General features: G+C 56.1%; 1 protein-coding gene across 5 annotated transcripts; it reads left to right on the top strand.

Moving 5' to 3' along the window:
* The first annotated feature begins 497 nt into the window (after positions 1-497).
* Positions 498-11,070, top strand: DNPEP (aspartyl aminopeptidase). 5 transcript variants are annotated; one of them, XM_026491865.4, is made up of 15 exons: positions 498-563; positions 1,204-1,297; positions 1,383-1,471; positions 1,583-1,696; positions 1,943-2,068; positions 2,287-2,417; positions 2,698-2,773; positions 2,894-3,001; positions 3,752-3,829; positions 4,738-4,821; positions 5,873-6,033; positions 6,430-6,469; positions 6,594-6,695; positions 10,403-10,570; positions 10,936-11,070. In XM_026491865.4, exons 1-15 carry the CDS (start codon positions 558-560, stop codon positions 10,984-10,986), a joined length of 1,428 nt encoding a protein of 475 aa, XP_026347650.1. In that variant the 5' UTR covers positions 498-557; the 3' UTR covers positions 10,987-11,070. The 5 variants fall into 5 exon arrangements, with proteins under 5 accessions (XP_026347650.1, XP_026347651.1, XP_026347649.1 ...); XM_026491866.4 differs by having other exon boundaries at positions 512-650; XM_026491864.4 differs by lacking the exon at positions 498-563 and adding an exon at positions 781-877.
* The last annotated feature ends 524 nt before the right edge of the window (positions 11,071-11,594 follow it).

Here is an 11,594-nt window from a genome sequence, read left to right as displayed (position 1 = left end):
TTTGTCTCTGTACTTGGTTTTGTTCACGTATAAAATGGGGACAGTGAAAGTACAAAGTTGATAGAGCTGTTGTGAAGATTAAACAGATAACACACGAAGCCTTATCTAAAGCTCACCGTGAGCGTCCCATGAACACTAGCCCTGTTGCTTTTATTATCACAAGGGTGCCTGTGGCGAGAGAGAGCACTTTGTACAGTACTCGTCGGACCAGGTGAGCTGCCAGGGGCGAGTTTTTCCTTGTACTCTCTAACCCGGGGCAGGCGTGGGCGCGCGCGGCTCGCGGCTGTCCTAGCACCTCCGGGGCAGCAGAGGGACCCCGCCACCACCGCTGACAGCGGGGGCGGGGCGGGCGACGAGGCCTAGAGAGGGGCGGAGCAGAGGGCGCGGCGGGGGCGGGGCGGGCGGAGCGAACGAATGAGGGGCGGAGCAGACGGGGCGGCGGGGGCGGGGCGGCCTGGCGAGGGGCGGAACAGACGGTGCGGCGGGGGCGGGGCGGGCTTAGGGGGCGGGCCGAGCACGGGGGCAGGGCTAGCGGACGCGAGCCCACGCGTGGGGCCATGCAGGTAGGTGTCCACGGCCTGCCCAGCTCTAACTCCGGTTCCAGACCCGGCTCGGAGTCCGCTCGGGCCTAAGCTCAACAGCGCGCTGAGGTGAGGGCTGTGCCTGACCCAAAGCGAAACCGAAAGTCCGGCCTCCGTGACCTGATCTTCCTGGGGCTGGGAAGGGTGGCCTGCGAAAGACTGGGAGCATGGGCGGGGCGGGGGGGTTAATTCCCCGGCCAATAGGACTTTGGCTGCTTGGTGCAGGCCGGCTTGGAGTTAGGGGTCCGCTTGGGAGCCTGGAGCTCGGAACCGACCGGGATTTCTGGGCTGGGCAGGCACGTGGGGGTGGGATTTAGGGGGCCGGGCTAAAGCTCGGATTAGGGGGCGGGACGTCTTGGGCGATCTGGGCGGGGAGTGCGGCTGGGGTTCTGATACTTTGGCGAGAGGGCTGGAGCTTTCGGCGGAAAGAGGTTTGGCCCGGCATCTGCCTCTGTCGGTGGGGAAAGGGGCGGAAACAGAGGTCTGAGCCTTAGAGCAATCACTTCGCGGGAATGGGGCTTGTGGTGGGGGGAGGTGGTTCCCGGGGCCTGGATAATATAAATCAAGGGTCCCAAACCTCGTAGGAGTCTGAGCAGCACCCCCACCCTCCCGCCCCCACTAGGTGGCCATGACCGGTAGGGCCCGCAAAGAGGCGGTGCAGGCCGCGGCCCGGGAACTCCTCAAGTTCGTCAACCGGAGCCCCTCTCCTTTCCACGGTAAGTGACCAGGACAGGGGAGGAGGGTGGTGGCCGGTTGTCCCCAATCCGCTTCCGTCGCTATGAAAGGGCTCTTTTTGTACAGCCGTGGCCGAGTGCCGCAGCCGCCTCCTCCAGGCTGGCTTCCATGAACTCAAAGAGACGGAAAGCTGGGATATCAAGCCAGAGAGCAAGGTACGTGGGGTGGGGTGGGGGCAGAGAACCAGGTCCCTAGTCTGGGACTCAAAGTCCTTTGTGCCAGCTGGCTAGCTAATCAAATCAATCTCCCCCCTCCCCACCCCCCAGTACTTCCTGACCAGGAACTCCTCCACCATCATCGCTTTTGCTGTGGGAGGCCAGTATGTTCCTGGCAATGGTTTCAGCCTCATTGGGGCCCACACGGACAGCCCCTGCCTCCGGGTGAGGACCTGGGGCTGGGGTAGGGGAGGCATCACGGCAATACAGGGCAAAAGGGAGTGGAGAGGTACAAATTGGGGGCCTATTCCTGCAACGGGGGAGACTTGTTGCCCCCTTTCCTCCACACTTTGGGCTCTTCTTCGTCAGCCATATTCTTTCTGTGTTCCTTAGGTCTCGGTCCGTCTGTCTCACCTCCAAATCATGCCATTCAGCCTTCTCTGACTTCTCATTCCCCATCTTCACACTTAGGTGAAACGGCGGTCCCGCCGCAGCCAGGTGGGTTTCCAGCAGGTTGGCGTGGAGACCTATGGTGGTGGGATCTGGAGCACCTGGTTTGACCGGGACCTGACCTTGGCTGGACGAGTCATTGTCAAGGTGGGAACTGGGATTGGGCCTGGGAGGTTCTCACCTTCAGCTGCTTGAGGATTGACTGTGACGTTCCTTCAGGGTACCAGTGGCGAGCTCCCCAGGGAAGGGGGTGTGGGGCAGTCTGGGTTCGAGGATCACGTTGGTTAGTCTGGGTGAAGTGGGGGGGGCTTTAACCCGCTGTGGTTGGGAGGCGCCGTCTTTTGACCTGGCCTGGTGGGCCACAGTGCCCTAACTCAGGCCAGCTGGAACAGCGGCTGGTGCACGTGGACCGGCCCATTCTCCGCATCCCACACCTGGCCATCCATCTGCAGCGCAACGTCAACGAGAACTTTGGGCCCAACATGGAGATGCACTTGTGAGCCTGGGGCAAGGGCTGCGGTGACTGGGAGGGAGGGCCGTGGCAGCAGGTGGTGGAAGGGACCCAGTGGGACCTGGGCCCCTGCTGCCTCATGGTTGCCACAGCCAGGTCCTACTCTTGGGACCCGATTGATGATATCCGAGGGCCCTCATAGCTCTGCCATTTGGGAAGTGAGCTGGGAATCGAAGGGCAAGGGCAGTTCCCATTGGGAGATGCCCGAGCTCAGGGTTGCCGTGCCCCCCGGCTCGCCCCACACTTTCCTCCCGTGTCTCCCCAGAGTCCCCATTCTTGCCACAGCAGTCCAGGAGGAGCTGGAGAAGGGGACTCCTGAGCCTGGGCCTGTCAATGCTGCAGTAAGAGAGTCCCCTGCTCATGGGAAGGGGTGGGGGAGAGGGGGAAGGGACTGATTCCCTGAGAAGGGGGAGGAGGGGAAGAGCAGACCTCCTTCCTCCTGGCATGCTTCTGCCCTGCAGGATGACCGGCACCACTCCGTCCTCATGTCCCTTCTCTGTGCCCACCTGGGACTGAGCCCCGAGGATATCTTGGAGATGGAACTCTGCCTTGCTGACACCCAGCCTGCGGTAAGGAATGGCTGTAGGGACTCATGGGTGGGGGTCGTGGGGATCCTTGCCTGCCCCAGTGTATCCCCTAAAGTACTCACCACCTCGGCCAGTCCCTCGGTTACTCTCATCCCTCTTCTTCCCAGTAGACACCATGTCCCTCTGCCTCCCGGCCAGTAGTTCTCAAAAGGGCACTTTCGTGCTCCAGACCTGCCTCCTCGGATGCCTACAGTGGGCCCTGAGAATCAGCCCCTCCACAGATTTTTCCCCTCCTAGGAATTTCTGCTACAGGGGGTCACTGTGTACTTTGACCCACCCTGGCCCTGCACCTCTGAGGGCAGAAGGCCCAGATGCGGCCCCCCTTTATCTGGAGCCTGCCCTCGAGTCCCTCTCAGTTGCCCACAGTAGGAGATTATGAAATCTTTGGATGTTCAGTCCTGTTTGAAGGTGCACCGTTTCTGGGCTGGTCTCCTCTTCTGTTTATTTCCTTAGCGTTTCTTGTGTCTGTTCAGCCTCCCCCCTTTTCCCCGTCCCCCAGGAACTGGTAGGAACCATGGGCATCACCTGCCATCCCTCAACTCCTGCCCAGTTCCGTTCCCCATTGTCCACTCTGTCCCACCCAGCAGGATCATGGCGCCCTAAGCCGGGGGACAGGGCGGGTTGCACACAGAGCCAAGGAGGCTCGCTCAAACCCAGGCCTTTGGGAGCAGGGAGAAGCAGGTGAGTTGGGGTGGAGGCTTGAAGGTTGGGCCGACTGTCCTGTGCTTCTAGGTGCTGGGTGGTGCCTACGAGGAGTTCATCTTCGCCCCCCGGCTGGACAACCTCCATAGCTGCTTCTGTGCCCTGCAGGTGAGCCGCTGGGGCCCCCCAGGGCAGCCGTGGTCAGGGGCTGCCTCAAGGCCCAGCAGGTCCTAAGAGGGCCAGTGGCCACCTCCTCCGTCTGCTGGTGCTAGGGGGACCGTGGGGAGGGGCCGGGGCTGAGGCGGGGGACAGCGGAGAGGCCGGCTCGGGTGCCACCGTGTCTCCTCCCCTGGCTCCGCTGCGTGTTCTTTACGTGAGCCTCCGCTTCCGGGGAGAGGCCTTAGTGCCTCATAAGGCGGCACCACCCGCCTCCCTCTGCTCCCCCTGCCCTCCGAGTTTGCACCCACACAGCCTTCTGTCTGTGCCTTGGGGTCTCCGTGGGGCCATCTCTTCTCCTTCTGGTCACTTTGGTGTCCTGGCCTTCTTTCTCCGCTAGTCTATTCTGTTTCTTCCTTTCCTCTTGTTTTCTGTCTTTTCATCTCTCTCCCTCCTGCCCCATCCTATTCTTGGAGAGAGGCTTTGGACTTTAATGGAGACCAGGGCCGAACCTGGGACCTGTATCAGCTTCTGCAGCCAGCCAGCTGTGTCCCCTTGCTGGCGTACCAGTCCCCTCTGTGGGTCTCGATCTTTTCACTGGAGCCAATTAGTTTCTGTGCTCTGTGTGGTGTGTTTGACTTCCCCGGATTCTCCACTCTTCCCCTGCATTTTATTCATCCTCCTGCCTTTCCCGTGGGCAGGTATGGGGCACATCCAGAGGGTGGTTCTCCCAGCCCCGCTGAGAAGGTCTCCCACATGCCAGGCAATGTCATAAGCGATGAAGGCCAGTCAGAGCCCCAGCCCATCATCCTGGCCATGACGACAGAAGGCAGGCCGGGAGCGTGAACCTCCCAGGTGTTGGGGGGCAGGGTTCTGGAGGAAGGACGAGTGAAGAGGATGCCCTTGATCCCCCCGAACAGGCTTTGATCGACTCCTGTGCGGCCCCTGCCTCTTTGGCCGCGGAGCCCCACGTGCGCATGATCGCTCTCTATGACAACGAAGAGGTACGTAGAGGGCTTTGTGGAGGGTCTCTTCTGTGGAGGGTCCCCTCTGTGAGGCTTCCCGCAGCCAGCTTGTGCCAGGCACCCATCGTAAGCCAGGGCTGTTCTGGAAGCCATGGAGATGGGAAGGCCTGTGCTCCCTTAGCACCTGGTCGCCCTCGCTCAGCATGTGTCTGCTTCTAGAACTAGGACCATATCTCCCACGTCGCTGTGTGTGCCACAGGGTGAGTTCCTCGAGGACGGGGACTCTGCCCTTCATCCTGTAGTCCCAGGGCTCTGCGTGCAGTGGGGCCTCACTCCGCGTGCTCCCGTGAGATGCACTCTTAGACACCGCCACAGCCTGGACACACGTGTCCTTCTCGCCCCTGGAACAACACGGGTCAGAGTGAGCAGTTCAGGACAGGTGTCTGCCGTCCTGAGCACTTGGCTTCCATCTCAGGATCCCGGCTGGCTGGCTGTTCCAGCTCCTGCCATCGTGTCTATACTGAGTGAGGAGGACGAGAGGAAAGGGCAGAGGGAGGGGGCCCGCCCATCCTTTTAAGGCACAACCCGAAGATGGCATTCGTCACTGGCTGTGTTCTGTGGAACTCGGTCGGTATGGCCATGTTTAATGCAAGGGAAAGCTAGGGGTGGCCTCTCTAACTGGGTAGTCCTGTGCTCAGCTGCAATTTGGGTGTTTTCTTGTGCAGGATAGCGTGGATAGTTAGCAGTCTCTGTTACGTGCATAAAATGTGACTGGCCAGCATGGTGGGGCACCTGTCCTGAACCCCAGATGTGAAGGTCAGGAGAGGAGGAGGGGAGGCAGGTGCAGGAAGCCCACAGAAAATGCTCTTTCTGCCCCAGAGATGACGTAGGACTAGTTCAGCCCCAGCCCCCCATCATGTTTTCAGGGGCACGGAGTTGGGGAAGTTGCTGACAACACCCCGCATTCTTCAGTCACTGAGTCAGCGGGGTCCCAGGCATCAGTGGTGGTCCTGGGTGTTGGGCTCCTCTCCCTGGCTCCCAGCTCCGGCCCCTGAGCCCAGACCCCAGAGCCAGTCTCTGCTCTCACCAGGTGGGCTCCGAGAGCGCCCAAGGGGCGCAGTCATTGCTGACAGAGCTGGTGCTGCGCCGAATCTCAGCCTCGTTCCAGCACCTGACGGCCTTCGAGGAGGCCATCCCCAAGTCCTACATGATCAGCGCAGACATGGCCCACGCTGTGCACCCCAACTATCTGTGAGTCTGCTGGGCCCGGCATGCAGTCCTCACAGCTGGAGACCCAAGCGAGCCCGCCTTAAGGCTCAGCCCTGGGCCTGGCCTCTCTCCCTTCCCCTTCCTCCTCCTCCTGGCGGGAAGGTCAGTGGTGGCTTCCTTTTGATTGTGCCAAGACCCTAGCGGGTCAAAGCCATGTAATGCCCAACCCTGGTATGTTGAGTAGACTCCGCAGATTTCTTTCCACCTACTGCCAGAGGCCGCCTGGGATGGTGTGTTCAGCGTGCCCATCAGCTCCTGCGGGCTGGGAGGGGAAGAATGGTGTGGTGTGTTAGTGATGTTTCCAGGGGATAGATGGAGGTGGGTGCTGACGGGCCTGCCTCCTGTCCGCCATCCCAGCCTTTACTCGGTCTCTTACAGGGACAAGCATGAGGAGAACCACCGGCCCTTATTCCACAAGGTGAGATGCTCCTGTTTCTCCTTAGGGACTTGACGGCCTGGCTGGTTCTGGGCCTCGTCTCCTTCCCTGTGGGCCCATCACCCCTGTGTGCCTCACTCTCGCTTGCTGGTCTCCCTGTCCCCAGGGCCCTGTGATCAAGGTGAACAGCAAGCAGCGCTATGCATCCAATGCAGTTTCCGAGGCCCTGATCCGAGAGGTGGCCAATAAGGTCGGGGTGCCTCTGCAGGTGAGGCCGGGCCCTGCCTGGGAAGACGGGATAGAGGGAGTGGGGTTGGGGGGGAGGGGCATAAGCAGAGGGGCCCCCAGTGAAAGGGGGGGCCTGGGAGCCCACCTTTGGTGGATGGGGTTCCAGTAGAGTGAGAAGAACGGGTTTTGGATGGAGGCCGCGCTGGGCTCAGTGCTGGGTGTGCGGCGGGGCTCTAGCCCCGAGGCTGAGGACCAGGCGCTCCGTTTCTCTGAGTCCATTTCCCCACCTGTAAAATGGGGCTGAGGATGGCGTGTCTCCTGCTGGATTTCTGTGAGACCTGAAGGTACGGTGTGCTCGTGGCACGTGGGTCTAGTCCTGCTTTTTACCCATCCAGCTCGTCCTGTCTCTCTTCCACACCCTGGGGTCCTCTGTACGTGAAGTTCAGGGCTGGGGAGACTGGAACTCCCGCCTGCTCGTTTTCATTCTTGCCGTGGCAATGGCTCAGGTCGTCAGAAATAGGTGGAGGTAGAGGACTGGGGCCCCGGGGGTCCAGTGACACACAGCCAGCAGGTCCTGGTGGGTCAGGGCTGGGTGCTGGCATCCTGCCTCCCGGCTCCCTGCCACACGGCCCCCCACTGCTGCATGTGGACCTGAGTTGTTCCCTTCTTGGGAGGCCTCTCTGAGGAAGTGACACTTGGAGCCGAGACTTTACTGTTGAGAAAGAGGCAGCTGTGGGTGAGTCTGCAGAGAGAGCAGCCCCGTGCAAAGGCCCCACTAGGCACAGGAGTGCGCTTGGGGCGGGCGAGAGCCAGAGTGCAAGGGAGAGAAGCCTGCCCAGGCCAGTCGTGAGGGACTCCTAGGCCATGGAAGGGGGTCTGCGTGTTCTTCTAAGGCAGCGAGAAGACATGGGCGGAATTTTCTTTAATTAAACTCACAGCAGAAGCAGGACATGTGTACTTAAAAAAATCAGGAAATGCCAATAGAAATAAGAAAACATGAACCCACAGAGATTTGTGTATGTGCTTCCAGATTTTCTTTCTATGCATATACTTACCACATATCTTATAACAAGTGGAATTATTTTGGATATATTGTTTGCTTCCTCTTCACTCTGTATTCTCTGCCTTTTCGTTCCAGTACGCTTTTGTTTCCGTAAATTTGTATCTAATCCTAACGTATGGATCATTTTTTTTTTAAAGTTAAGCTCTACGCCCAACGTGGGGCTTGAACTCACGATCCCGAGATCGAGAGTTGCATGTTCTACCAATTGAGCCAGCCAGGTGACCCCAGATCATTTTCAGTTTTCCCTAGTTGTCCCCAAAACAGTCTTTACAGATGTTTGTCCCACCGCAGTATCTAGTTCAGGACCCTCATGTTACGTCTGGTTGATTCATGGCTTAAATGGCTCATAGTGTAGGGCAGCCCTCACCACCCCCTTTTAAAATAATGTTGACCTGGGGCATGCAGTCAGTTAAACATCGGACTCTTGGTTTTGGCTCAGGTCCTGATCTCAGGGTTGTGAGATTGAGCCCCGTGTCGGACTCTGCACTCAGCGTAGAGTCTGCTTGGGATTCTCTCTCCCTCTCCCTCTGCCCCTCCCACTCGTATGCTCACTCTCCATCTCAAATAAATAAATAAATCTTAAAAAAAATAAATAACATTGGCTTGTTAAAGAAATAAGGCTCATCATCCCACATAATGTCTCACTTTCTGGATTTGTCTGGTTGCTTCCTCTTGGGGTCGTTTAGCTGGTGCCTCTAGGCCCTGTATTTCCTGTAAACTGGAATTCCTACCCAAAGGCTTGATAGATTCAAGTTAGACATTTTTGGCCAGAAGACATCATGACGGGTGTGTCCTTCGTGTTGCATCATACACGTATTATCTGGGTGATCAGCCCTTCGTGATGATAAGATTGAGCACCCGATTGGGGTGCCCTCCAGTCCCTCCGTCATCTGGGAGTTTTCTCCTCTGGATGGACAGTGTCCTGTGCCAGTGATGAGTTTCCTACTGGCCAGATACCTAATGGTTTTGACACCCATTGATAATCCTTGCCGAAATCAATTTCATTCCCCGATTCATCCCTTCTACGAGTCATCCCTTCTGTAGATATTAGCTGCTATTCTTCTGGGAAGCAGAACTTTCTCCCCATCAACTAGGGCTATTTAGTTATCACGAAATATGGTTTCTACTGGAAAGACCAGATAAATGCTCATTCTTTCCCTTTTATACCCAGTTTTCAAGGTGACGCATGTTAATAGCCACGTCAAATGGTGACACATAGAGGTTTTTTTCTTTTCCTTTGCTGACATTAAATCAGATTTTCATTGGTTTAGTGTGGATCCAATGCACTGTAGTAATTTTTTTTTTTAAGATTTTATGTATTTGAGAGAGAGAGAGCAGGGGGAGGGGCAGAGAGAGAGAATCTCAAGGAGACTTCCCACTGAACACAGAGCCTGACACGGGGCTCGATCCCAAGACCCTGAGATCATGACCCAAACCGAAATCAAGAATCAGGTGCTTAACTGAGTGAGCCACCCAGGTGCCCCTGTAGTCACCTTATTTCATCCTCAGTCATAACTTTGACCAATGGGAGTCCTTTCGACACGTGGCCTTTGACAGGACCCTTGAAAGTTTTCTTGCTCTCTGTACAACAAGAAATTGCAGGCTCATCTTGTTCATTTGAATGGTGATTTTAGAGACCATGATCTGGCACCATTGTTATCATGGGGGACAGTGCTTTGGGGTCATTTCTGTTGACATAGCTAGAAAAAAATACATACTTTGAAAATCGTGATTTAATACTATAATTCTTATTCAAAAGAATAATAGTTATTACTTAATTTATCTGATTTTATAATTCTGTTTTCCCTTACACTAAAAATCTTAATACTGGGGGCGCCTGGGTGGCACAGTCGTTAAGCATCTGCCTTCGGCTCAGGGTGTGATCCCGGCGTTCTGGGATCGAGCCCCACATCAGGCTCCTCTGCTGGGAGCCTGCTTCTTCCTCTCCCACTCCCCCTGCTTGTGTTCCTTCTCTTGCTGGCTGTCTCTATCTCTGTCAAATGAATAAATAAAATCTTTAAAAAAAAATCTTAATACTGAATGTCATATTATGATTTTCTTATTTATTTTTTTGCCAGAATATAAGGAAAATGGTTTTAGAATGCCAATAGCAATATTTCTAAAAACACTAAAACTGCTGAATGGTTGTTCTTTTTTTTTTTAAAGATTTTATTTATTTATTTGACAGAGAGAGAGGAAGCGAGAGAGGGAACACAAGCAGGAGGAGTGTGAGAGGGAGAAGCAGGCTTCCCACTGAGCAGGGAGCCCAATGCGGGGCTAGATCCCAGGCCCCCGGGATCATGACCTGAGCTGAAGGCAGAGGTTTAACGACTGAGCCACCCAGGCACCACTGAATGATTGTTCTTTGTGTGTGTATGGGGGCGGGGAGAGAGTGTATGTTAAGCAAGAGGTTGATGTAAATGGTACCTTTTTTTTTTTCTTTAATTCCCTTGCCTACTATGGATTCTTAATGGAAGGCAAGGTGCTGGTAGCCAGAATTAGGGTGGAGAGAATGGAACCAATTCAGAATATACTGTCCCTTGGGCCTGCCATTTAATGTGTGCTTCCTGTTTTCATTTTGGTCACATCCGCTCTCCAAGGGGCAGAAGTGGGCCCCTTTCAGCAGTTCTTAGGCGACTCCCTCTTTGGGCTTAATGAGCAGACACCTCTCCTCCCCTCCCTAGGATCTCATGGTCCGGAATGACTCTCCCTGTGGATCCACCATCGGACCTATCTTGGCTTCTCGGCTGGGGCTGCGGGTTCTAGATTTAGGCAGCCCCCAACTGGCCATGCACTCCATCCGGGAGACCGCCTGTACCTCAGGAGTACTCCAGACCCTCACCCTCTTCAAGGTGACTCCCACCTCACCCATCCTCACAGCAGCTGGGCTCCTTCCTTCCCCGGTGCCTGGATTGGTTGCTGGGGGCAATGTCACCATCGCTAGGTGGCCAGCTTGGCTGACGGGAGGTGGCTGTCCTGGGCCTACCATGTAGGAGAGGAAGGGTTCCCATTCTTCTCCAGGCACAGGGGCCCTGATCAGCCCCCAGAGGATAATGAGAGGACAGAGAGGGGGCAGGAGATGGGAAGACTGGGGCAGTTGTCAAGTGTGGGTGAACTGGGCCTCTCTGGCTGGGCCCTGTGTTGGCGGGAGGTATGCTGTGGGGCACCCCCCTCTGGCCTCCATTGATTCCAGATCCTATGTTGCTTTCCATTTTAGGGCTTCTTTGAGCTGTTCCCGTCTCTGAGCCGTAACCTCCTTGTGGATTGAGGCCTCTTGGAAAGACTTCTCTTGCACTTGAGAAGTGGTCAGCTGAGCTGAAGCTGGATTATTAAAGTGGATTTCTCACTCAGACTCATTCTGTGGCGCTTATTTGGAGACCAGAAGAGTGGGAGTCAAACCTGACTTGACCTCTGGAACCAGAACAGAGGGGTGGGGAGGGGGCAGGTAGAGGAGGCCGCAGCTCCTGGGAGCTGATGGAGACCTGATCTCAGATCTCTTTTCCTGAAGGCCGTGCCTGAAGTGGGCGTGGGTAGGTGGGTCCACAATGGGAAGGTCCCTTCTCCCATCCCTAGTCCTCCCTTCTGGGAAGTGGCCTCAATGCTCTTCCATTACCAGAAGAGTCCAGGAGCCCATCTCAGCGCCGTGAGGTCTCCACACTCAGCATGAGGCCCCCAGGGCTGCCCTGGACAGTCTGGGTGGTTCCCCTTCCTGCCCCTGTCAGTCTCATTACCTTTTATAAGCAGTCTCTTATTATTCAGTGTTTTTTTCCCTGGTTAATAATTTCCCCCCTGTCATTTCCCTTTTCTTCTTTCTCCTTTTTTCTCCTTCCTTTCTTCCTCTTTTCCTTCCTCTTCCTCTACCTCTTCTTATGTTTA

This window comes from Ursus arctos, unplaced genomic scaffold (genome assembly GCF_023065955.2).
Source record: "Ursus arctos isolate Adak ecotype North America unplaced genomic scaffold, UrsArc2.0 scaffold_1, whole genome shotgun sequence".
NCBI lineage: Eukaryota > Metazoa > Chordata > Mammalia > Carnivora > Ursidae > Ursus > Ursus arctos.
The sequence above is the reverse complement of the archived record's forward strand: the minus strand, read 5'-3'. Positions and strand labels throughout refer to the sequence as shown.

Excerpts from the sequence above, each read along its gene's own strand:
- DNPEP (XM_026491865.4), top strand. Across the intron at positions 2,069-2,286 it reads CTGGACGAGTCATTGTCAAG|TGCCCTAACTCAGGCCAGCT; the intron begins GTGGGAACTGGG and ends GGTGGGCCACAG. Across the intron at positions 6,470-6,593 it reads ACCGGCCCTTATTCCACAAG|GGCCCTGTGATCAAGGTGAA; the intron begins GTGAGATGCTCC and ends CCCTGTCCCCAG.